This window comes from Nannobrachium achirus (assembly GCF_963921795.1).
Source record: "Nannobrachium achirus genome assembly, chromosome: 1".
NCBI lineage: Eukaryota > Metazoa > Chordata > Actinopteri > Myctophiformes > Myctophidae > Nannobrachium > Nannobrachium achirus.
Genome location: NC_137810.1, coordinates 15,002,763 through 15,028,016, shown reverse-complemented (window position 1 = coordinate 15,028,016; position 25,254 = coordinate 15,002,763). Strand labels below are relative to the sequence as shown.

General features: G+C 44.6%; 1 protein-coding gene across 1 annotated transcript in view; it reads right to left on the bottom strand.

The window, feature by feature from the left end:
- Window positions 1-25,254, bottom strand: part of crocc2 (ciliary rootlet coiled-coil, rootletin family member 2) — a gene marked incomplete at both ends in the record, with an annotated part of 84,841 nt that overhangs the window by 35,604 nt on the left and 23,983 nt on the right. The window contains 11 exons of the mRNA XM_080727287.1: window positions 802-984; window positions 5,239-5,420; window positions 7,037-7,168; window positions 7,284-7,373; window positions 9,798-9,894; window positions 12,350-12,559; window positions 13,967-14,073; window positions 17,221-17,365; window positions 20,957-21,060; window positions 21,977-22,060; window positions 22,769-22,936. Coding sequence (XP_080583413.1) covers window positions 802-984; window positions 5,239-5,420; window positions 7,037-7,168; window positions 7,284-7,373; window positions 9,798-9,894; window positions 12,350-12,559; window positions 13,967-14,073; window positions 17,221-17,365; window positions 20,957-21,060; window positions 21,977-22,060; window positions 22,769-22,936 — 1,502 coding nt within the window. The remainder of the gene's footprint in view (window positions 1-801; window positions 985-5,238; window positions 5,421-7,036; window positions 7,169-7,283; window positions 7,374-9,797; window positions 9,895-12,349; window positions 12,560-13,966; window positions 14,074-17,220; window positions 17,366-20,956; window positions 21,061-21,976; window positions 22,061-22,768; window positions 22,937-25,254) is intronic.

Sequence of the window (25,254 nt, the reverse complement as noted above, 5' to 3'; positions counted from 1 at the left end):
GTCCTAGGTAAGGACACTAACCACTCAGCTATCACTGCTTTCACTGGTTAGTGCGTATCACTGCCGGTTGAGAGTACAGCAGTGCTGAAATATGAACCTGTATTGAACCCTCGAGCTCGTGACCCCGCGACGGCATAATGCATCTTCGATCAGAGACCTATAGCGCCTCTTCCGGGTTATTCTCGAACGGGTACACATTATTGTGTATCATTATTTTATGCTTTAACTATTGAAAAATAGCAGTGCCGCGCTGCGAGCTTGTAGATCTGCTATTTTTGAAAAATCGTGAAAATTTGAATTTTGACCCGATTCTATGAGTGTCTTTTGAATCCTTCTAAGGTTTTTTGGAAAAACCTATGTTTCTATGTCAGCAACCTGGCCAGCCATCGTCAAAGAAAGGGTCCTTTTCACTTCAACTGGAGCTCAGTTAGTCTGTTCTTGAGAGACAACCATGTCAGTGGTTCTCAAACCTTTTCATGTGAAGGACCCCCAAAATGATATTTATTTGGCCACGGACCCCCATCTCAAAATATCTAGTTCCAGGGACCACCCTGAAGCAAAATCTGAGTTACAAACATTTGCTTTGAAAATACATAATATTCAAAGATTTGCACACATTTTCACGACTTTTTCAAAAATAGCAGATCTACAAGCTTGCAGCGCGGCACGCGGTGCCGCGCCGTGAGCTTGTATATCTGCTATTTTTCACTGGTTAAAGCATTCAATAATTCTAGGCCTAAATGGGTTAACATGGGAGTGGATGGGGGTCAACGCAATCCGTCTCTGACTGTCTGAACGCACCCTCTCTGGGCCTCGGCGCGCTGCCGCGCCAGCTGCCTCTCCAGGTCGTCCCTCTGCTGCCTGAGCAGGTCCCTCTGTCTCTGGAGCTCCAGAGACGAGCCGCGCAGCACCTCCAGCTCGGCATGCTGGGAGCTCAGGTCCTGTTGCACGCCCGTCAGCAGCTTCTCCACACACACCTTCTCACTGCAAGGGACCAGGGAGGGAGACACGGAGAGAGAGAGATGATATGTCTGTCACACACACACCTTCTCACTGCAAGGGACCAGGGAGGGAGACACGGAGAGAGAGAGATGATATCTATCTGTCTGTCATTCAATCAGTGATGTCAGTTCAGAAAAAGCTAAGGTATGGCAACATGACTGGTGTCTTGCACGCGCGCCTTCACCAGTCATGTTGGGGAGAGTGTTTTCTGCTGGTGATTCAGTCCGAGTGTATCAAAGGGTGCGTTCGGAAATAGGCACCGGGTGTGGTTAAGGTTAGGGGTTAGGGTTAGGTTTAGGCATAGTTTTACTGAGGTTAAGGTTAGGGTTAGGGTTAGGGTTAGGCATAGTTTTACTGAGGTTAGGGTTAGGTTTAGGGTTAGGTTTAGGCACTCGCTACACTGAGCACACACCCGGTGCGCATTTCCGAACGCACCCTTTGATACACTCGGACTGAAACACCAGCAGAAAACACTATCCCAGTCATGTTGCCATACCTTAGCAACAGGCATGATACATTTATTTTAAGAAGTACATTTTACTTTTTCCCCCATTTCTACGGTTTCTTGGGCTGGATATGGCAGCCTGGAACGGTTGTTCAAGTGCAGCTAAACTTGGCAAGTTAGTAAACGTGTCACAATTAACACTTATGTTGCAATGATTTTTTCTCTTCAATGTCTCGCGTTGCCATGGTTACCATAGACTTCCATGTAATTGTGCAATTGTGTAAAAAGTGCACGCCCATGCCTAGATGATGCACCACGTGTGTAGATGCTGTTCACAGCTTTCAGACAAAAAAATCCGCTTGGAAATCCGTTCAGGCATTCATGATTTATGGGCCATTATGTTTTCTTCAGATGTAAACAAACATGCCATGTTTGAAAGAATGGGTTGGTAGGCCTATGGGGGTTAAACATGCAATTTCGCGATCGCGATCATGCCTAATACATTTCTGGAGGTCCAAAAAAAAAAATTTGAAAAAAAAAATTTGAAAAAAAAAATATATATATTTTTTCAAAAACGGCCCAAACTCGGGAAACTCGGGGTTGGCACAGCGTTGGTATCAATACAAACTCGGGAAACTCGGGGTTGGCACCAGATGTGTTAACAATAATGCATTGCACCTGTGCAGCTGACCTGCGGAACCTGGGAATGTACCACTTTGTCAAGATGGGGAGAATACAAGCGTGGAGAATATAATTATAATACCTTGTTAAAGTGACCATTATGTTAAATGTTGCATTTGTAGTGATTTTATTGTGCATTTAACAACATAATAACCAGCACAGCTAGACAAAGAGACATGTATGGATTTATATTTAGAACTAACTTTTATCTTCCCCCCTGGACCCAGGGTATGGCAGCTGCATACCCCTGCCATACCCAATTGACGCCCCTGCATTCAATGTTATATGAGTTAAAGAAAAGGATCTCCTTGGAAATAAGCTGCAAGACTTACCTGAGTTTCCTTTTAGTTGACCGTGTACCAGTGAACTGTACGGTCATGAAACTGTACAGTACCTTTCCCTATGCAAACTCTGCAAACATACAACGCCTCACGAGGACGGTGTTGTGTGCTTGTAGATCTGCTATTTTCACTACTTTTGTGCAACACTTTTGTGCAGAACTTGTGAATTGTATCTGCTGTTTTGTTTTTTTCGTTTCTGAGATACATTGTACAGTTCTGTGTTTTGTTCTGTTTCTTATCATTTGAATGTTTTTTATTTAGTTTTTGCTTTTTCTGTTGTATGTCAAGCACTGTGTGAGTTCTCTCTGTGAAAAGTGCTATACAACTGAAATGTACTTATACTTACTAACACTCTTGGATGATGAAGCGGGCTTTAATTTCGAAAGAAAAACATACACATTTGAAACTTGGAGATACAAGCTTTCTGACTGACAGTGACGATATAGTCAGAGAGAGAGAGAGAGAGAGAGAGAGAGAGAAAGCCGATCTTCGTTTTTCCATATTCCCGTAATCATCATCATCATCATCATCTTCATAATGCATGATGGTTGGTTTAAACAGAACGCAAAGCACATTTTACTTTGAATTAATACTACTGAAAAGTACATTTCATGTGAACTGCGTGTTTTTCATTATGGTTTTATTCTGGGCGCTGGTGCTTGCATGTCGTCCCAGACTAGTGTATATTTGTAAACACTGGACTGTGTGTATACGGTAACTTTGCTGTTTATGTACAAAGTACACTAGCGGAACAGAGCTACGGCACACGCAAGTCATACCTTTTGGATGAGAAGCGCTCTATCGTATTTTATGGGATTTATGTGATTTGTTTTGTTAACCCGTTCAGAACGGGGTACACATTATTGTGTATCATTATTTTATGCTTTAACTATTGAAAAATAGCAGATATACAAGCTCACAGCGCGGCACCGAGTGCCGCGCTGCGAGCTTGTAGATCTGCTATTTTTTTTTTATTGTGAAAATTAGAATTTTGACCCGATTCTATAAGTGTCTTTTGAATCCTTCTAAGATTTTTTGAAAAACCTATGTTTCTATGTCAGCAATCTGGCTAGCCATCGTCAAAGAAAAGGTCCTTTTCACATAACTGGAGCTCAGTTAGTCTGTTCTTGAGAGACTACTCTGTCAGTGGTTCTCAAACTTTTTCATGTGAAGGACCCCCAAAATGATATTTATTTGGCCGCGGACCCCCATCTCAAAATATTTAGTTCCAGGGACAACCCAGAAGCAAAATTCTAGCTACAAATGTTCGCTTTAAAAATACACATATTCAAAGATTTGCACACATTTTCACAACTTCTTCACAACTTTTTCAAAAATAGCAGATCGGTGCCGCGCTGTGAGCTTGTATATCTGCTATTTTTCAATAGTTAAAGAATTCAATAATTCTAGGCCTAAATGGGTTTTAATGCTTTGCCATTTGTTCCTTAGATTATAGGTTTAATGTGATGGTCTGCGTTGAAGAATGACCCGGCGGGATCAACATTTCTGAATGCAAACCAATCGGTTCATCCACAATCACGGTACTCATCACAGCAAAGATCATCTTTCAACTCCCACCCCCCCAAAAGAAAAGAAACTATTCCAGATCTTTCTTCTACACAAAACCCTGCAGAGTTCATTTATCCTCTCTGGGAGTATACAAATGTAAACAAATGGACCCTTAACGCAGTGGTTCTCAACCTGTGGGTCGGGACCCCCAGGGGGGTCCCCAATTTATTTTGGGGTGTCCCCAGATGATCAACAGTAAACAAACCAACATAATATTTAAGTGTATAGAGGGTATCTATCTGCACATTTCTAAAGTGACAATTTAAGGACTTTTTAACCCTATAAGTGCCTATCCCGACAGTGTCGACGGAAGCTAGAGCGAAGGTCTATAGAGAAATTTCTGGCACTCTAGTGCCCCTTGTGGCCGGCGGCACTGTATGAGTTAATACCTCTAAACTGACTAATTAAACATTGGCCAAATTGTCAAATATTAGAGGCAGAAAATAGCAGATCTATAAACGCGAGGCGTTGCGAAATGTAATGCCTCAACTCTTAGTGCTCGTCAGGGTGGGGGGGGTCCCCAGTTGAAATATGATTATTTTGGGGGTCGCGGCCTGAAAAGGTTGAGCCACAGCCTTAAAGGGACTACACCATGAATTTCACATTTTTCATTTTCTTCTAGTTTTTTGGTCTTCCCATTGTCTCTTCCAGCCCCAAAAAACCCCAATTCATTAACTCTAAGCCTTGCCTTTCATTTCAGTGATTTTCTGAATGGGTATGTCTGAATTGAAATCTGCCCTCAGCATAGGTCACCTTTGGGCTCATTTCCTATTGGGCCCCCTCGAGAAGGGGGCGGTACTTTTTGGGAGGCTATATTCTATTGAGACTATGAGGTGGGCGGGGTAAAGCAATAGAGTCTGAATGCAGACCACAGAAACCGTCGAGTAAAGTGGTGCTAAAATTGGAATGATACAGAAAAGATTAGCATGGTGCCATGGTATCTTCTCTGTATCGTTCCAATTTTAGCTCAAAGACAGCGCCCCGTTGCCAACAAAGGGCATTTTGGTATTGCATCTGAAATGGCTTGGAGACAGACAGAACATGACATTTCAATATCTGAGTAGTTGTTTAGGCTAAAACCCGTATTACGGACCAATATTTATATAAAATGTATATTTTTAAAAGCATGGTGTGGCCCCTTTAACGGGTCAATGTGGTTACGTTTGTATACTGTCAGAATTAAATGAACACCACATGTACCTGGAGAGGCGCTCCAGAGAGGAGCGGTATCGGCTGCTCTCCTGTTGGCTCTCCTCCAGGGCGCTCCTCTGCACCTCCTGTAGGCGGCGCTCCAGCTCCCTCCTCTCCGCCTCCCGCTCCTGCAGGTGGAGGCGCAGCGTGTCCGCCTGCTCCAGGGCCGCGTCCAGGCGTCCGCGCAGGTCCTGCGTTTTTTAGGAGGTCAATCAGTTGGTTTGGTTTGCAAATGATCGATTAATTCATTAACCTTATCGATCGATTAACCGATTCATTGATAAGCAGCAAATGGAAAATTCTTGTCCAAAACCGAACATGAGTGCAGAAACATAATTGCCTTGGTGTATATAACACTAGTAAGACACCTGAGGGTGGAATGCGACCTCAGGGTGACATGCGACCTCGCCCTTGCCAATTCTTGACTATCTGGCCAACCACAGCGTTTCTCTGACGATTCTAGTTGTTATCATTCTGGGGGGAGTTTGTTCATGTTTTTGTGAGGGTATCAACCCTAGGAGACACGGGGAGAACATGCAAAATCCACACAGAAAGGCCCTATCGCCAACCCCACCTAGGGTGTGAGCGATAGGGCCTAAACATGGAGATGTGGAGAACACTATATATGGAGATAGTCCAGTCCATCATGTCATATGGGACTACCGTCATAGACAGTAGCCATTGTTAGGCCGGAGTCAATGGCTGTCTGTCTGTCTGTCTGTCTGTCTGTCTGTCTGACTGTCTGTACAGGAAGTGATGTCACATGACATACTTTTTATGCCCATATATGAGTCATTCTGTACCACATCTCCATGTTTAGGCCAAACAGGTTCGCTCCATTTCTCCATGTATAGGTCCAAATGACCAACGTCGAGCTTGACAAGGAGGATACCGCACATTGTACCTCATCCCCCCTTTCTTCTCTCTCCTTTTGGTATCTTAATCCTCCTCCTCCTTTTTTTCTTTTTTATTCTTCTCTTTTTTTCACAGCCGCCCCCATATTTACTTTAGAAAATATATATTAAATTCTAAGAACGTTTCGAGTACCAGTTTGATACAAGAGCGAATAAGCGCTACACTTCTGGAATCCTGTGCGTCGACTTAAAGTCGGATCCAGGCCTAATAACTTTATCTAGCCGCCCCCGTTGCCACCTCCTTTTCTTTTCTGAGACACATTGTACCTCATCCACCCTTTCTTCTCTCTCCTTTTGGTATATTTATCCTCCTCCTCCTTGTTTTGTCTTTCTTAGTCTTGTGTATCCTTCTCTTTTGGCTACTGTCTATGACGGTAGTCCCATATGACATGATGGACTGGACTATCTCCATATATAGTGTTATCCACATTTCGTGTAGCCGTCCCGTACAGGAAGTGATGTCACAACTCGCTGACATCACACTGACATCACAGAGGTTACGGAAGGAAGGAAGGAAGGAAGGAAGGAAGGACACTCAAGCGACACGGTTTTTCAGAGTATATGCGACCTTCGGTCGCAATAACGAGCGTCAACGAGCTTCAGCTGGACACAGACCCACACACCTTTGCAGTGCTCTATGGAGTCTGTCTAATTTCTCTCCAAAAGACCCTGAATATGATGGAATATGACTAGTTAGACACCTCAGATTCCTATACATAATGTTTCCTCTTCTGAAATAATAATAGAAAAATAAAGTTGGAAATGCAAAAAAACAGGATACTTATTTGCGACCTCATAACCCCAAAATGGACCCATGTCCTGAGACTAGTCTTGAGTCCTGACCCCTTGGTTTGGGAAACACTGTTATAGACATTTTGTGGTTGTTGTCAGACCTGTGTTAGTTTGTGGCGCTGGGAGAGGGCACTCTGTACAGCCAGCATCACACTGTTCCTCTGGGGAGGAGGAGATGGGGACACGGGCGCGGCATCAGAGCCACCGCTGTCGCCTTCGTCATCACCAACCAACTGGACGGAAGGCCGATGAAGGGGGGAAAAGAAAAAACCTTGATTTCATTAGAGAAAAAGAGAAAAACGAAATAATAAGATCCAACCCATGGTCTGTGCATAGTTCTGCTCTGACCTGGTGAACATGACGTAAGACTCGCTGGAGGCCTTGGATGTCCTCGCGGAGGGCATCCATCTCCGCCCTGTCCTCCGCTCGGCTCGTCTCCTGCGCAGGAAACCATTGAAGTCAGATAAGCAAGCACACATCGAGCACCAGGGACGTGCTGGTCCCCTGATTCAGCCCGGGAAAAAGAGTTGGAGAGGCCCTCATTGCGTGCTATTCTCTCTCTATAGCGCTGCTGCTACTCAAAGATTTGCCATTTCAGATCATGACAAGTGACAAGCCAGTGGGCCAATTACATGAGTTATATTTCGTTGTTGTCGGGTGTCCAAAACCGTTTGTTTTGTATTTATCATTTTAAAAAATGATTTAAACTAGTGAAAACAGCCGATCTACAAGCACACAACGCCTCGCACCGCGAGGCGTTGTGTGCTTGTAGATCTGCTGTTTTCACTACTTTTGTGCGACGGCCTTGTATGATGAAGCAGGGCTTTGCTTCGTGAAAAAATCTACAAATTTGATACTTGGAGATACGAGGTTTCAGCCCGACAGTGACGATTTACTTTGTTGGCTGCCCAGCCCCCAAAATGGAACGAAGGCCGACATTTATTTATTTATTTTTTTCCTAATGGCCGGCCTGGACCGGCCGGGAATGAACCGGCCGTTTGGGAGTTGTCCCGCTTTTCCCAATGGCCAGCACGTCCCTGTCGAGCACCGATGACATTGGCCAGGCCGCCGGCCGGCAGACCAGGAAGTCTTGGAGATTATCAAGAAGACTAGGGGTCCAGACTACATCCTCCACCCCCTCTCTCTCTCCCCTGTTTAGCATCCCCCACCCACTACGCCCCCCACCCCGCAACCCCACCCCGCAACCCCACCCCGTCCAGCCTGCGACCTTTCGTTTGCCAACGGGTCTGAGCTGTGTGTATCTATTCTGTATCTAGCTTAAAGAGTCATGAAACACAAAATCACTTTTTCTATAAATATATATTATATCAATGAGTCACTTGTGATAGGGAGCAATGATATGGTTCAATTTGGACCATAGGCTTGTGGATTCAGAGCTTTCTGCTGTCTTTGTAGACCCCAGTTCCTGGGTAGAAAATAAATATTTGGCACCCACTCATTACATATTTGCTCTCGGTGTACCATTAGTTCGGCGTGAGGTGGCTTATCTAATTATTTATACAACTGCAGATAACCACTCCTACATTTTAGAAACCACTCCTACATTTTAGATTTCTTTTCATATTCTGAAGTGAATTCTGATAAAAGAAATAAAGAGGCGGGGTTTCTCACTCCTTTAAGGCAAGACCCAAATGTTAACCTTGTGTCACCTGGCTTTCTCGGGGGAAAGCCAGGTGATCGTTTACAACGGGCCGTTTGATCTGGTCTAGGCGAAAACCACAAGCAGAAGAAGCGGCATCGCTTTGTTTTGGTTCTCCCCGTTTGTTTCCCCAATCCCTATTAAAATGTATTCTAGTGTAGTCTTGCCAGTCGCTACGAGTTGGACTAAAAGATGCTTTATACCAAACGATTTTTACAAAAGCAAAACTACGCTGCATCAAGGGGTTTATTAGGTAGGTCCTAAAAGTATGTCGCAGGGGAATTATTTGGTGTTAAACTGTTTCCGGTTTGATAGTTCCGGCCAAAGTGTAGTCCGTCTAGGACTACAACATGACGTAGAGTGGTTTCCGCTCCCGACCAGATCAAACCCCGAAAGGGATCGCAGGCTACCCAAATGTAGAGTGAACATTTGTAACTCAAATCTTTGCTTCTGGGGTCACTGGAACAACATTTTTTGAGATGGGGGTCCGCGGTTAAATACATATCATTTTGGGGGTCCTTGACATGACAAAGTTTGAGAACCACTGATAAAGGCCGAAAATGTCTTCTAAATCCGAACAGTTTTCTGAAAAAAACGGATGTTGCTATATCAATGGTTCTCAAACTTTGTCATGTCAAGGACCCCCAAACGATATGTATTTGGCCACGGACCCCCATCTCAAAATATTTTGTTCCAGGGACCCCCCAGAAGCAACTATTTGCGTTAAAAATGTTCACTCTGAATTTGGGTCTTGCCTTAACTAACCCATTAAGACCTGAGGCCGATTCTAATAAATGCTATCTAAATCAGAGGTTATTCTCACACTTTCAAGGTTTTTCAGAACATTTTCAAAAATAGCAGATGTGCAAGCCTGCAGCGCGGCACAAAGTGAGTATGTCTGCTATTTTTGAATAGCCAACGCTGACACAGATGCTTTCACGGTTTTAAAGAGTCAGGGGTGTCGCACCGTGTCGCAGTGTAGATCTGCTATTTAAAAGCAAAATTTGAGTTACAACTGTTCGCTTAAAAATATTACAAGATTTGCACCCATTTTCACGACTTTTCAAAAATAGCAGATCTGCAAGCTCGCAGCGCGGCCCTGTAAAGGGTTAAGCTAGATGCAGAATAGATACACGCTGCTCCGAGTCAGACCAGTTGGGAAACCCGCACACGGGTCCAGCCCCGACCCCCCAGGGTCCCACCATCTTGTCCAGGCTGGTCTGCATGGTGCTGAGGCTGGCGTCCTTCTCACTGCTCTGGCTGCGGAGGTGCTTCACCATGTCGCTCAGCTCCAGGATCCTGGACAAACGACCAACATGCAGACACACAGACAGACAGACGTGCACGTACGCATGTACGTCGCCGACGACACACACAAGCCCACACGTAACACACGCACAAGCACACACAAAAGGGGAGACCATCAATGCTATCATGTTCTCCGCAGAACGCACTAAAGATACCAACAAGATTATAGTCGACATTTGATAAGATCAAACGCTAACTGCAGTCTAACGCACAAAGGCCACTTGTCAGTAGTATTGATATTCTCGAGCTCCTCTGGCTGAAGAGCAGAGGAGATGATACAATAAGCAGTGTTGGGGAAGTTAAAGTTACATGTAACTGAGTTACATAACTAAGTTACATTTTGCTGTAACTTGCTGGTGACTGAGTTACATTCACATTTCTGTAACTCGTCAAGTAACTAAGATACTTTTTGGGTAAGTTACAAGTTAGAAGAAGTTACAAGCGAAGTTATAAATTTACATTTAAGTTTGTCTTAGTCTTTATTTTAGGAACACAGATGTTTACTAAAGAAAATGTCAACCTTTTTGAAATAAAACATAAAACTCAGTTGAGAGGCATATTTCTGCTGGCATGTGACTTTTTTTTGTAGGATATTATATTTTGTTTCATGTACACCAAATGTACATTCTCAATTTAACGCTGAAAAAAAAGTAACTTGAAGTAACTCAGTTACTTTTTCTATGTAACTTGAAACTTTATAAGTTATATTTCTCCAGGGGTATAACTTTAACTTGATCAGGTTACTGGTTACTGCCATGGTGAGTTACTTGTAACTGTACAAGTTACGCTTTCAAAGTAACTTCCCCAACACTGACAATAAGGAACGCTATGTCTTTTCCCCGTCTATATTAATCTCGCGGTCGTGCTTCACAGAAGAATCTCCCTGTCGTGCGGCACCTGTGCATGATCAAAGTCGAATTTGTAAAAGATCGGGGAGGTGTGCGTGTGTGTGGGAGGCGGTGGGGGATCCGTTTTTTGCTCCGGATCAAATTCGGGCTCCCGTGTCAATCACGGAAGGAAGGGAGCTGCGAATGCTGCCGTTGATCAAAAGAACTGCATGACCTTTCTGCACAAACACTTCAACTGATGTTTCCTATGCTCTGTTACTGTATGTCTCGCCTGCTCCTTCATGATCGGCGAGCAACGACCCAAACGTCTGTTAAAATAAGACTCTAGGACAGGGGTCTTCAACGCTTTCAGGCCAAGGAGCCCTTAGTTGAGAGAGAGATGTGAGGGACCCCCACAACCTGTTCATAGATTATATAATAGTTTCATTGTTTGACAGCACAGTCATCAGTGTATTTTGGATTCATGTCAATTTGTGTTTTCATATATTTAACCACTTGAACCGTCATTACTTAATAAACTTGACCTTTCACTCTGTACTTTGTCTGCTCTTTTTCCCCTCTACACCATGGCTCTTTGCCAAAAATAGCCGATCTACAAGCTCACAATACAAGCTCACAACGCCTCGCAGCGCGAGGCGTTGTGAGCTTGTAGATCTGCTATTTTTGGCTAAAGTTCTCAGAATATGGACCCTAGGGTTCAAGTGGTTATATAAAAAAGGAGAAAAAAAGTTTCTATCACTCAAAGATTTGGAGGACCCCCTGTAGTAACTCTGGGGACCCCCTAGGGGTCCCGGACCCCCTGTTGAAGACCCCTGCTCTAGGACAGTGGTTCTCAACGTGGATTTCAGGGTCTCTCTTGGTCAGGGGTCTTCAACGTTTTCAGGCCAGGGACCCCCTAACTGATGTGGTGATGGAGCAGGGACCCCCTACCTTGTAGGGTAGGGGTGTGGCTGCTGCAACATATATTGTATATTCAGGTATAAAATTGTGTTTCACATGTATAAACATACCATGCTATTGTGCATTCAATACTAAGCTATTAAAATAATAGATTAATATATTCATGCTTTTACTTTAAACATGTACAAGTGGCCGTACCACTGCCATTTCTAAACATACCTTATTAACTGAGAACCAATGTCAATACTATCAATCTATCACTAACAATCTGCCAATTGCACAATAATCATGTATACAAGCTATTCAAAAGAGACAAAATCATGTATTTTTATATTTTATTAAAAAAAAGAAAATATATATATTTCTTTCTTTTTTCTCCAACAATTTCGGGGACCCCCTGCAGCACCCCCGCAGGTGTTGAAGACCCCTGCTCTAAGTTCCTTTATGGGGGTCTAAATTGACGCTTACAAGTCTGTAACTCTGACAGTGTACAAATGGAACCAAATGAACCAGGTTCATTTGGTTCCATGTGTACACTGACAGAGTTAAGGGGAGACCTTGAAATTTGAACGTTTGCGAAACACTTCTCTTGAAAATGGAGAGAGAGTGTGTGAGAGAGAGAGAGAGAGAGACACACACAGAAAGACAGAAACATGACACAAAACACAGGAAGTGTCCTCCCAGTGAACTCACTGTACCTGGAGTTGAGCTCTACTTTCTCGGCCTCCCAGCGGCCCTGCAGCTGCATGGCTTCCTTCAGCTTGTCCCTCAGCTGCCTCTCCAGCGCCGGCACCTCCACGCCACTAGAGGCGCTCTGCTGCGGCGCCGCCACAGCCTCCAGGCTCACGCAGGCCACGTGCAGCTGGCGGCCGGCGCTGACGCACTCCCCGCGCATGTCGGACAGCGTCCTACGGGACGAGGGACACGACAATTTGCTTAGATGCCTAAATTGTAAATTTAGCCATTTAGCAGACGCTCAGAGCGACTTACAATAAACAAGGTAATACATCAATACATCAACAACAATACATCAAATGCATAGAAATAGTAATCTAAGAAAAAATAACTTTGGTAGACCAAGCAACTATTCAGTAAAGAACTTAATATAAACCCTAAAAAATGCTATCTATCTAACTTCCATGTATGGTCATTGAGGGTGGGCAAGTGCTATGGTAAGTGCTATGGTGCTACGGTGGAGTCTGAAGAGTTGAGTCTGAAGAGGTGAGTCTTCGGACCGCGGCGGAAGCTAGGGAGTGAGTCTGTTGTTCTAAGTGTGACAGGGCAGTATATTCCACAGTTTGGGGGCCAGGAGGAATACACGCGTGGCGTCAAGATTTTAGGGGGGGAGGGGGAGGGGGAGGGGGGGAACACGACACTACTCGTCAAAGATGTGAAGGGCTAAAGGAAGCAGACGTTGTACATTTGTGAGCCATCAGTCTAATTAGAAAGCAGTCTGTTTGTATTTGAACAAGAACGGATGCCTGTAGCGATTAGGCTCCAAGGGCCGTGGGCCTCACTTTGAACTGGTCTCCCCGAGCAACTTAAAGAGCCTCCCGACGCGATCGCGGCTGTCCATGAACTGAGTAATCTCTATTATTGCAAATTACCCCGTAGTGCCGCGCACCGCGGCTCCACTATGACATAAGCCAAGTCCTATAGGGTTCAGCTCGCTCCTGATGGATGACTGCGAGAGCCAGCAGAGGCACCTTAAGCCCTCTGGTCCGGGAACGCAAATCAATCTGTGTCATCATGTTAGACTTGAACCACTACTTCAACCATTGCTTTATGCTTTAGCTATTGAAAAATAGCAGATCTACAAGCTGCTGCGAGCTTGTAGATTTGTAGATTTGTGCAAGTTTGAAGATTTTTGACCCGATTCTATGTCTTCTAAATCCTTCTTCCAAATCAGTGGTGCTCAAACTTTTTCATGTCAAGGACCCCCAAAATTACATGTATTTGGCCGCGGAACCCCGATCTCAAAATATGTTGTTCCAGGGACCACCCCAGAAGCAAATATTTGAGTTACAAATGTTCGCTTTTAAAAAGATATATGTATATCTGCTATTTTTCAATAGTTAAAGCATTACATAATTCTAAGCCTAAACGGGTTAAACCATCTGTCCCTCGGTGAAGTAACAATGAGCAGGGGAGCCCCCCCCCCCCCTCACTTTGATCCCCTGGCTGGGATGGATGGCTGTGGTTGGAGGGGTTGAGGGGCTATGGGAGGGGAGAGGGGAGAGGGGGGGGGGGGGGGGGGGGTAAGCTGTGGAATCCTGAGTTTCAGTAGGGGATTCTGGCGGCGTGCCCGCACTCACCTGTCAGTGAAAGTCCTTAGCTGGGTGAAAGTGCTCCGGAGGGAGGCGGCCTGGCGCCACAGCGCTCTGACGCGGGCCTGCTCGCGCCCCAGCCGGGACGAGCACGTCTGGAGGGGGGAGGAGACAAGGGGACGGACAGGGAAACAAGGGGACGGGCAGGGAGACAAGGGGATGGACAGGGAGACGTGAGGAGACTGGAGGGTATAGAGCAGGGGTGGGCAACTTTGATGATGGCGAGGGCCACTATGTATTTCCACCTTCACTCCAGAGGGCCACATTGCATATTGCTTCATCCTACTTTGTCATTCTAGTATCTCATGCAAAAGAAGCAAAAATAGTCTATTTAGGCTATATAGGCTATTTTTGCTTCTTTTGAATTGGAATCCTGAATTACTTTTTGTTATTTTTTAATTGGAATCCTGAAATGTAACATTTTGCTCTAATTTCAAAAGCATTTAGTTATATACTCATGTTAAATGTATGAACTTAAAGGAGCTATAGTCAACTTTTTCTTGAAAAACGGATGCTAAAATAAAAACAATGTTTCGAAAATATTTTATAAAAACATAAGCTTCATATATGTGTTTCTATTAAAAAATAACGATAAAATAATCATTTTGGCCATTGTCAGACTGACACTTTGTTTACATTCTAGTCTATAGACTAGGATGTAAACAAAGTGTCGGCCCTACAATGAAAAAGTTGACTATAGCTCCTTTAAATACAAATACATTGGACATAAAAAAAAGACATTTTAATACTACTAGTCATTAAGCTACTAGTATAGACTGACGGAATTAAAGCAGGTCATGTTTGGAAATGTAACAGCTGAAATCAATAATATATCAGTATTCTGGTATTAACCTGCGGGCCGCATTAAGCGAAGGTGGGGGCCGCATGTGGCCCCCGGGCCGCCAGTTACCCATGTATGGTATAGAGGCTTAGTGATGGCTTTGGTGATGCTCAGCATCTGCGGTGAGTGCACGACAGCACTGGTTCCCAAACACTGGGGCGGGACTAGAGATGTGCCCATTGGTCAGTGAGTGATCGCGATCAGCCGATAATGCCTCTATCGGCTTTGATCGCTATCGGCTTTGCCTCTATCGGCTTTGCCCATCTACAAGCTAGATCAGCTATTTTCACAATATCTATCTGTGGGACTGAATGGAACCTCAGCTTCAACTCCTACAAGTTGAATTGGATACTAAAGGACCTCAGCCTGCAATCTCCTAATGTTTATAATATACAATGTCAATGTTTTGTAAGAAGGATCATTAAATATTATAAATGATGCTACAGTTACACAATAAATAGAACAATTTATGGATTTGATGCTGTGATCGGGAACTTCGGTATCGGCAGATACTGATTCCAGTTGATCGAAACCGGAGCATCTCTTAGTCGGGACCCATTTGTTTTTGTTACTTTCCTACATTTGTTTTTTTTAATTAGGTATTCAAAATATTTAAAAAAAAAACATGTCCAAAAAAGCAAGATCTGCTGTTTTCACTAGTTTGGGTCCTCCTGGGCAAACGTCTAATTTCTTTTTTGGGTCTCGACTTTAAAAGTTTGGGAACCACTGCACTACTGCACTATAGATCTGGCTTCTCACTGTGATCCCAAACAAGATACGACGTGGACACTCGCGGACACGCTGGAACCGCACACAAACAACTGGCTTTTCCTGTATCAACAGTTGAGGCCAGGGGCGTCACACCAAACTCTGGGCCCTGGGTACAAGGATTCACTGCGGGCCCCCCCATGAATGTTAACTATTGAAAAATAGCAGATATACAAGCTCACAGCGCGGCACCGAGTGCTGCGCTGCGAGCTTGTAGATCTGCTATTTTTGAAAAATCGTGGAAAAAAATGTGTGCAAGAAACCTATGTTTCCATGTCAGTGATGCTCAAACTTTTTCATGTCAAGGACCCCCAAAATGATAGGAATTTGACCACGGACCCCCATCTCAAAATATTTAGTTCCAGGGACCCCCCCGGAAGCAAAATTTGAGTTACAAAATGTTCGCTTAAAAAAATACATATTCAAAGATTTGCACACATTTTCACGACTTTTCAAAAATAGCAGATCTACAAGCTCGCAGCGCGGCACTCGGTGCCGCGCTGTGAGCTTGTATATCTGCTATTTTTGAATAGCTAAAGTTACTAGGGCCCCTCCACCTTGGGCCCTGGTAACTCAGTCCCACTCCCCCCCCCCCCCCCTTGTGACGCCCCTGGTTGAGGCCCATGTACGGCATGGAAGCCAGATTGTTTGTGCTGTGCAAAAAAAGAAAGAAAGAAATCTCCCCCCTTTTTCTTTCAGCGATTGGAATGTTTTCACAGGAAACATCAGCTCAAAAATCATAGCAATGAAATGAAGGAGAAAAAATGAAAAACAAAAACGAATGAGGGCGAATTGACAAAACAGGGCTATGAATGGAATTCCTACCCCATGTGAACTCAGTGGGGGTTTAATTGTGCAATCGTTCCGCGGTACCGACTCTGATAGGGGCTTTAGAGAGTATTTCTACACTGCAGTATAGAGGGTATGCGCATGCATAAAGTGAATGAGTGGCAAATTGAGTGGCAAAGTGAGTGGCAAAGTGAGTTTAAAAATGTTTAACGTTGTTTAATGCAATCAGATAGGACTTTTCTGTTTGGATGTATGGGCTGTCAAGGCATAACTTCCAGGTATGATGACGTCACGCGCATACCCTCTATAGATAGGGGGTCCGCTCAAAATGCCAACGGGCCGCCATTCCGACTAGCGTCGGCAGGTTAGTTACTCGTCACGGTTACTGAGGTTAGGTTTAGGGTTAGGGTTAGGGTTAGTTTTAGTGTCGGCATACCGGCCCGTCAACACACTGATGCGGACCCTATAGTATAGATAAACTCTGCACAAAAAGAAAGGAAACTTGATTTGGTCCATTATATCTCCCCTTTAATAATACCAAATTGTAATTGTATTGTATTTTATATCATTTTTATCGTTGATTCGTCACCTTTACAACGAGGTACCGCTTGAAAGCATCGGGCATTCAAGGCATGAGCTACACAGCCAAATGTGTGGGTAGCGTCGACCAAAATGTTGCCAAAATGGCTTACATTTAAGCATTTGGCATTTGCATTTGTCCCAAATGCATTTGGGTCCCCATCCGGAATCAATGAGGGCAAATTTATCAGGTCATTTTGGGGGTGAACTACTCCTGTAGCTAACTCAGACTCCTCCACCCTCCCGGGCAGAAGCAGCAGCTCACCTCCTGCTCTCTGCGCATGCGGGCGTCCTTCAGCTCGGCGTCCTCCAGGGCCTTCCTCAGGCTGGCTGTGAGGCCCTGGTTGGCCGTGCCTGCTCTGCCCAGCTGCTCCCTGAGCATGGAGTTGACCTGGCTGAGGTCGGCGCACCTGGGGAAAAAGAGCGGCCTTGTTATGCCCCGCTGTCGTTAACGACACAACCACCCTCACCTGCCAAACGCTGTTGAACCTGCCCTCCTCCCCCTTCCTCTTCCTCCCTGTACTTACCAAGACCTCTGTGAAGTTGGCACCCCATATGATGAAAACATATATAGAAATTGTGTCATTCTTTAGTGCTGAATTTGTGCTGAATTGTGCCGTAAACGTTATAATTTGTGCTGGTATCACTTTTTAGTTATTCTACATAACACCACTGTTCTGCTCCTGTTCTACCATTATCTCCATCGCCCTCTGCTGGCCACACCACTGTAATGCTGCTAAATCTGCAAATTCATAACCATATAAATATTTATATATATAAATATATATAAAAACACAATTGATGATTTCAACGGCACAAATTAGAGCACATCCAGCACTAAAGAATGAGACCCTTTTTTCCCGATTTGGAGCCAAAAAATTGGGGGTGCAAGACTCAGCAAAACTATAACTTGAAATATCTCAAAAATGATACCAGCACAAATTATAAAATTTACGGCACAATTCAGCACAAATTCAGCACTAAATAATGACACCATTTTTATATATGTTTTCATCATATGGGGTGCCAACTTCACGCAGGTCTTACCAAGCATGTATTTGAGTACTGTTAGCTAAGTACATGTTTGGAGTATCAGTACTTCACTTGGGTATTTGTATTGGTGGACACCTATGACTTTCACAGCACTTCATCTCAAAGACAAAATATTGTGTATTTAGGCTGAATGTTCGCCCGGAAGTGTGATGCGCTATGAAATTGTTTGATGTTTTGGGGAAAATGTCTAAATTTCAATACAGCAATGAACTATTATTAAAAAAAGAAAATGAACTTACTACCGTAATTAATTAATGTAATTTGTACATTTAAATACCGAAGTATTCTTAAAAGCAAGTAAGGTACTTTTGAATACTTTACATAATAATAATAATAGCCTAATAATAAGTATTACAATTTGACAGAGCAACTTTCACTTGCAGTTGAGTAATATTAGACCAAGAGTATCTCGACTCAAGTACTTGGGGTTGAGTACTTTGCCCACTAGTGCCCATGTGTGGCGGAGAGAGTCGCAGCCCCAGCCTGAAGCCTCAAAAGACTAGTATCTGCCCTCATTCCATAGGGATATCACTTTGGAGTAACGGTTAAGATATTGGACTTTCACGCGCGAGACCCGGGTTCGAAGCCGGATGGGGAGGTTTGGATCACCTCCGTTACATTGGTGCTGTGACCCGGATCCGGGCTTCCCCGTAGGAGGAGGTCAAAGGGGGGTGAGTGTGGCGGAGAGAGTCGCAGCCCCAGCCTGAAGCCTCAAAAGTCTAGTATCTGCCCTCATTCCATAGGGATATCCCTTTGGTGTAACGGTTAATATATTGGACTTTCACGCGGGAGACCGGGGTTCGAAGCCGGGTGGGGAGGTTCGGATCACCTCCGTTACACATGCAGCTGCCAGTAGGCACAAGTCCCTCACCTGCCAAACGCTATTGTAACTGCACCCCCCCCTCCCCCCCCTTCCCTTTCCTCCCCAGCCACCCTGACTCCATCATTCGTGTGGCCGCTGCGGCCCTCCTACATTTATGGCCCCATAATCCCAGCTTTTTAGATCCGCCCTTCGCCAGCCACGCTCGCATAGTGAGTGAACATGTGTGACAGTTTTATAAAGTCTGTGTCAACTCGCTCCTAATTTCAAACAGATTTGCTTGTAAGAGTCATTTGCAAAAATGTTTACATCACTCTCACGCTTCGCACACACACCCTGTCACGGCGGAGCGTGCCAGCTCCCTCCGTGTTCTAGCTATCTGTTTGAGAGGGAGCCAAACCAGTGTTTGCGTGTATGACACTGTGGTTAGAAGGGGGAAAACGAGAAGAAAGGAAGGGAGGACGGGAGGAGGAGGAGGAGGAGGAGGAGGAGGGGTGCTTTTCCCAGAATACATGAGCAACAGGTAACTAGGTTCAGAAGCGTTGCCCGACGCCGTTCCCCGTGTGGCACGCGGGCTCCCAGGCAGCGGGAGTGACCGGGGCCTTGGCGCAGCACGTCGGTTTCTGCCCATAACCGTTTCAATTAGAGCCCTGCAACGCCATAAATCACAGGGCTTTAAAGCCATTTAGGCCAAGAATTATTGAATGCTTTAACCAGTGGAGAAATAGCAGATATACAAGCTCACAGCGCGGCACCGAGTGCCGCGCTGCGAGCTTGTAGATCTGCTATTTTTGAAAAAGTCGTGAAAATCTGTGTGCAAATCTTTGAATATATGTATTTTCAAAGCGAACGTTTGTAACTAAAACGTTGCTTCTGGGGGGTCCCTGGAACTAAATATTTTGAGATGGGGGTCCATGGCCAAATAAATATCATTTTGGGGGTCCTTCACATGAAAAGGTTTGAGAACCACTGACATAGTAGTCTCTCAAGAACATACTAACTGAAAAGGACCTTTTCTTTGACGATGGCTGGCCAGATTGCTGACATAGAAACATAGGTTTTTCAAAAAAACCTTAGAAGGATTCAAAAGACACTTATAGAATCGGGTCAAAATTCAAATTTTCACGATAAAAAAAAAAAAATAGCAGATCTACAAGCTCGCAGCGTGGCACTCGGTGCCGCGCTGTGAGCTTGTATATTTGCTATTTTTCAAAAGTTAAAGCATAAAATAATGATACACAATGATGTGTACCCGTTCTAAATGGGTTAAAAGCTGGCATCAGGTGTGGAGGTCGGCCCCCGCTCAGTGTGAGGCATCATTAAAGTGTCTTGGTGGAGGCAGCCAAAGCCCCGGTCTCACTAATTAACTCTGACAAATTGGATGCTGACATTATCTACCGAGGCCAGGGTTCGGCGTTCCCCCAGGTCCTCTACTCCTTCCAGTCTCCGCATGGAAAACAAAACCAAAAAAAGAAAACGGTGGAAAAGCCGGGAGAAGTGCTGGGAATGCCTCTGGCTTAGTTCTCAGAAACATTTCGAACTGGTTGTTTTTTTGCCTCTCAACGGGGAACAGAAAGTTCCTTTTTCGAACAGGCTTATCATTCACATGTCGGTGAATTTATTGTTGTTTTTGAGTTGACCACCTTAGCCTTATGGGGACTGCCCATAAGTCCGAAGGTTCATTAGTCCGAAGGTTCGAATCATTAGTCCGAATTTAGTTAGGGTTACTAAGGTTAAGGTTAGGGTTAGGGTTAGAGTTAGGCATAGTATTCTTAACAAATTTGGACTAATGAACCTTCGGACTAATGAACCTTCGGACCAATGCCACGGCACCAGCTTTATTTTATACGTCGGCTTCTCAGAACGTGTCACATCGGGCCACATTGGGAATTTGGGAGCTTGTAGATCATTCTATTTATTTTAGAAAATTGAGACATTTTGAAAAGTCCCCTGCTGATATGGGCTGTTCTGATTTCCGGCTCCCTACGTGAGCGTCATTTTCTCCATAAACGTTCCTGTGCAAAAGGCACGACGCTAGCGCATTCCGCTGGAGCTTTGTTATTTGCCCGGTGTACCCTGGCTTGTACCCTGGCTATACCTTCCGCTGCCCGCGGCGCACATCGCTCACCGTTTTTGTTCCTCCTCCAGCCGAGCCGTCTTGCTCTGAAGCGCCATATTGAGGTCCTGTTCTGTCCTCTGGTGACGCTGGGCCGTGTCCACGTGGGCCTGCAGCTGAACACACAAACAACACCTCCAACTGGCACCGGGCTCAAACTCTAGTACACAGCAGCTTTCTCACTAAATGATTTATTATAGGGCTACTCGTGGATTTAACGGCCTGATTTGCATTAGCGAACTTGTTAACACAAACTGGGAAAGGAACGAAGCGGTAGGTTCAAATGTATCATTTCAAGAAATGCTAATGTGTTGTCAAGATGCCTTCGGTTGTATGAATGGATAACGGGGATCCAAGCAATTATGGGTTGGGATTCGACCATCTCTCAAATGCGAGTACAGTTCTGCATGTTTGGATGTCAATTAAACACTTAAACCCCATATCGTCGTTGTCGGGTGGAAACCTTGTATCTCCAAGTTTCAAATGTGTACGTTCTTTCGCGAAGTAAAGCCCTGCTTCATCATTCAAGGCCGTCGCACAAAAGTAGTGAAAACAGCAGATCTACAAGCACGCACTAGTTTAAATCATTTTTAAAATGATAAATGCAAAACAAACGGTTTTGGACATACAAGGTTTTCACCCGACAACGCCGATATACTTAGTTGACCGGAGTAGGCCTATAGGCTCCCTAAGGTCGATAACCCCCTCATGTAGATTAAGTTTACACTTCCTTATGCAGGTTTACCTGCCGTGGTTTCACCTGAGGTAGTTTTTAAGCATGTGATATGTACACACCGGCATATGATGATAATGTTCTAAACATCACCTGCTATCACATACACTACTAGTATAATATGTATTTGTCATTATTACGTTTGATATAATTTATATCTCTTTCCGTTCTGCTCTCACTCTACCTCTATCTTTCACAGAATAATACAACATGATGGAGTGCGCACAAAAACACACCTTTACACCTAACATGTGACGAATAAAATAAGCCTGAAAAGGTGATAAGAAACTTTGACTTACCATCAATCTTAGCTTCTCCGACTCTGAGGTTTTCTCCAACACGTGCTCTTCTAGCTCACCGCACCTTTTCTTATACTGAAGAACCTGGTGCACATTTAGCACAGACAATCAGAGATCTCTGATCTCGCCTATAAGCACAGGATGAACCTGTGCAATGATGTCTGAAATATTGGCCTCCTCCGCAGGGACGTGCAGAGAATGTTAGAGAGGCAGGGGCTGACATTTCTAAAAGGGCCTTTTGGTGAAAACATTGAAAATAGCCGACCTCCAAGCTCACAAGTTGTGAGCTTGGAGGTCGGCTATTTTCGGTACTTGATACCACACTAAACTAAGCATAATCAAGTGAATACTGGAGATGTGGCGTAACGGCATGGATTTCTACTCGAAGAGGGCAATTAGCCAGTAGCTATGCCCCTCCCAAAAAGCTTTTGTCCAATGCTAGCTTAGAATAACTTCCTGCTTGCCAAGGTTTGCCTTGGCAACAGCCTTGGCAAGCTGCTGTTTGCTAAGCTAGCATTGGACAAAAGCTTTTAGGGGAGGGGCATAGCTACTGGCTAATTCTTTCAACATAAGATGCTGCATTCAAGTTCAGGAGAGTTTGGACAAGGCAATTCTCTTGAATGCTGCCTTCAGGTATGGCATGGAAAGAGGGGGCATTTGCGTTTCTTTCACCATAGTGAAAACTGCATTCATGGTCTGGAGAGGGCACTTTTTACAGACAGGTAAAAGGGCAGGGGCTCAAGCCCCCTTTGATATCTATGTGTGCACGACACATGCTTGCAGCTACTGTACCTTGGTCTGCAGCTTCTGGACCAGCTGGGCCTGTCTCTGCTGCCCCTCCTGGTAGGCCCGCAGTTTGATCCTGTAGGCCCTCTCCTCGTTCTGCAGGCGGAGGTGCTCCGCCGAGACGCTCTCCTGGTCCGAGTCCCCCGCTGACGGACACGTGGTCATCTGCTCCAGCTGCATGTGTTGTTGACAGGGGCGTCACAAGGGGTAGGAAAGTGGGACTGAGTTACTGGGGCCCTAATAACTTTATCTATTGAAAAAATAGCAGATATACAAGCTCACACGCGCTGCGAGCTTGTAGATCTGCTATTTTTGAAAAGTCGTGAAAATGTGTGAAAATCTTTGAATATATGTATTTTTTAAGCGAACATTTCTAACTCAAATTTTGCTTCTCGGGGTCCCTGGAACTAAATATTTTGAGATCGGGGTCCGTGACCAAATACATATCATCTTGGGGGTCCTTGACATAGGTTTCTTACACACATTTTCACGATTTTTCAAAAATAGCAGATCTACAAGCTCGCAGCGCGGCACTCGGTGCCGCGCTGTGAGCTTGTATATCTGCTATTTTTCAATAGTTAACATTCATGGGGGGCCCGCAGTGAATCCTTGTACCCAGGGCCCAGAATTTGGTGCGACACCCCTGTGTGTTGTTGATGATAAATGATGCTTACTGTAGCAAGTCCTATCATGAACACGTTCTGCATGTGACCTGCGTTGTTATTAAAGGTCAGGTTGGTGCGACCCAGGGACGTGCAGAGAATGTTAAGAGAGGCAGGGGCTGAAATTTCTAAAAGAGCCTTTTGGTGAAAATATAGAAAACAGCAGACCTCCAAGCTCACGACGCGTCGTGAGCTTGGAGGTCAGCCAACGGTGCTTGAACTGAACTAAGCATAATCAAGTCAATACTGGAGATGCAGAGAACAGCATGGCTTTCTACACAGAGAGCTTACTTCTTTGAACATAAGATGCTTTGTTCAAGTTCAGGAGAGTTTGGACAAGGCAATTCATTCTCTTGAATGCTGCCTTCAGATATGGCATGGAAAGAGGACATTTGCCTTTCTTTCACTATAGTAAAAACTGCATTCATGGTCTGAAGAGGGCACTTTTTACATTTTTTTAAAAATATTTTTGGGCCTTTTTCTGCCTTTATTGATAGGCTGACAGGAAACGGGGAGAGAGATGGGGGATTGACACGCAGCATCGGGACCCGAAACCCGCGACGCTGCAAGGGCTGGATTACCAGCCTAGGTGCCTGGACCACTGTCCTGTTGGCCCCGGCCAATAATCATAATATATTTTAACTTAAAGTTGTTCCATGTAACTTTTTTTATAAAACAAATCTTAAAATTGTCCTAACTGTTAAATCGCTAAAGTTTTAGAACACCCACTCCGTTATTTTCAGCTTCTGAAGCCTTCTCTTTATATGTTTTCTATGATCCTGGCCGTGGACCGGATTTCGCGCCAAAATGTCGTAATCTGCATCATCTGTATACGTTGTGTATACGTTGCCCAATCACATAGCCGATCATGCACACATGGTACACTACCAGCCAATCACAGCGCATCTTGAAGTGGGGTCGCCATATTTGTAGTCGCCCGTGTGTCTCTTTACTCAAAAGGTAATCTCGCCTACCAGGCAGGGTGAAGTAGTCCGTTTCTCCGGAATGCCTGAACGCACAGGAACCAGGGACCCCTCTAAAGATAGCTCTCGGCGTTGTGGAGGCAGACGCGGGGGTGTGAAGGTACGAAAAACGGGCGAAAGACGCGAACGCGACCGCGGTTTGCTATAGGGCTACTGACCACTAGTTGAGCATCTTACACAGTATAGCTTTAAGCTCCTCCCCAGCAAAGCCTTCTGAGCAGCCATCAGCTGGGTGAAGCTGTAAAAGCAATCCCCCTCCCACGCAGGGGCGGGCATTTACTCTACGCAGACTACGCAACTGCGTAGAGCCCCTAGGCAGAGGGGGCCCCCTGCTGGGCTCATTATTCTGAGCATTTAGAATAAAAAGTAAGTCTCTAGCACATTCCTGTCAAAAGTTATGATTTTTTTAAGAATTGACCAACTGCTCACTGGAGTCAATAGATTTCACACAGAGACCAGCTGGCGACAATTGAGTTGATTGATTGGAATGTTAAGTGATCAGCTCTCTCTCTTGTCTCTCTATGAATTTCCTGTACATACGTGCAATATCCAAACTGTACTCAAAGATTACACATATTAGGCTTGAAAATTAATGATGTTAAGAAAATAAATTATTTTATCAAAATTTTGAAAAATAATAATTAAAAAGGAATTGTAAAAATATTATTTTTAAAGTATTATTATTCACTGATATGCCCTTATTGTTATTAAAATAATGATTGTCCTGCATCAGATAGCAGAATGTGTTGCAAATATGTCCTGTATAAAAATATACATATAGGCCTACTCTATATACCTTTGATTACCTTACTTACCTTACTGTACTCTTCTTAAATCAATCAAATAG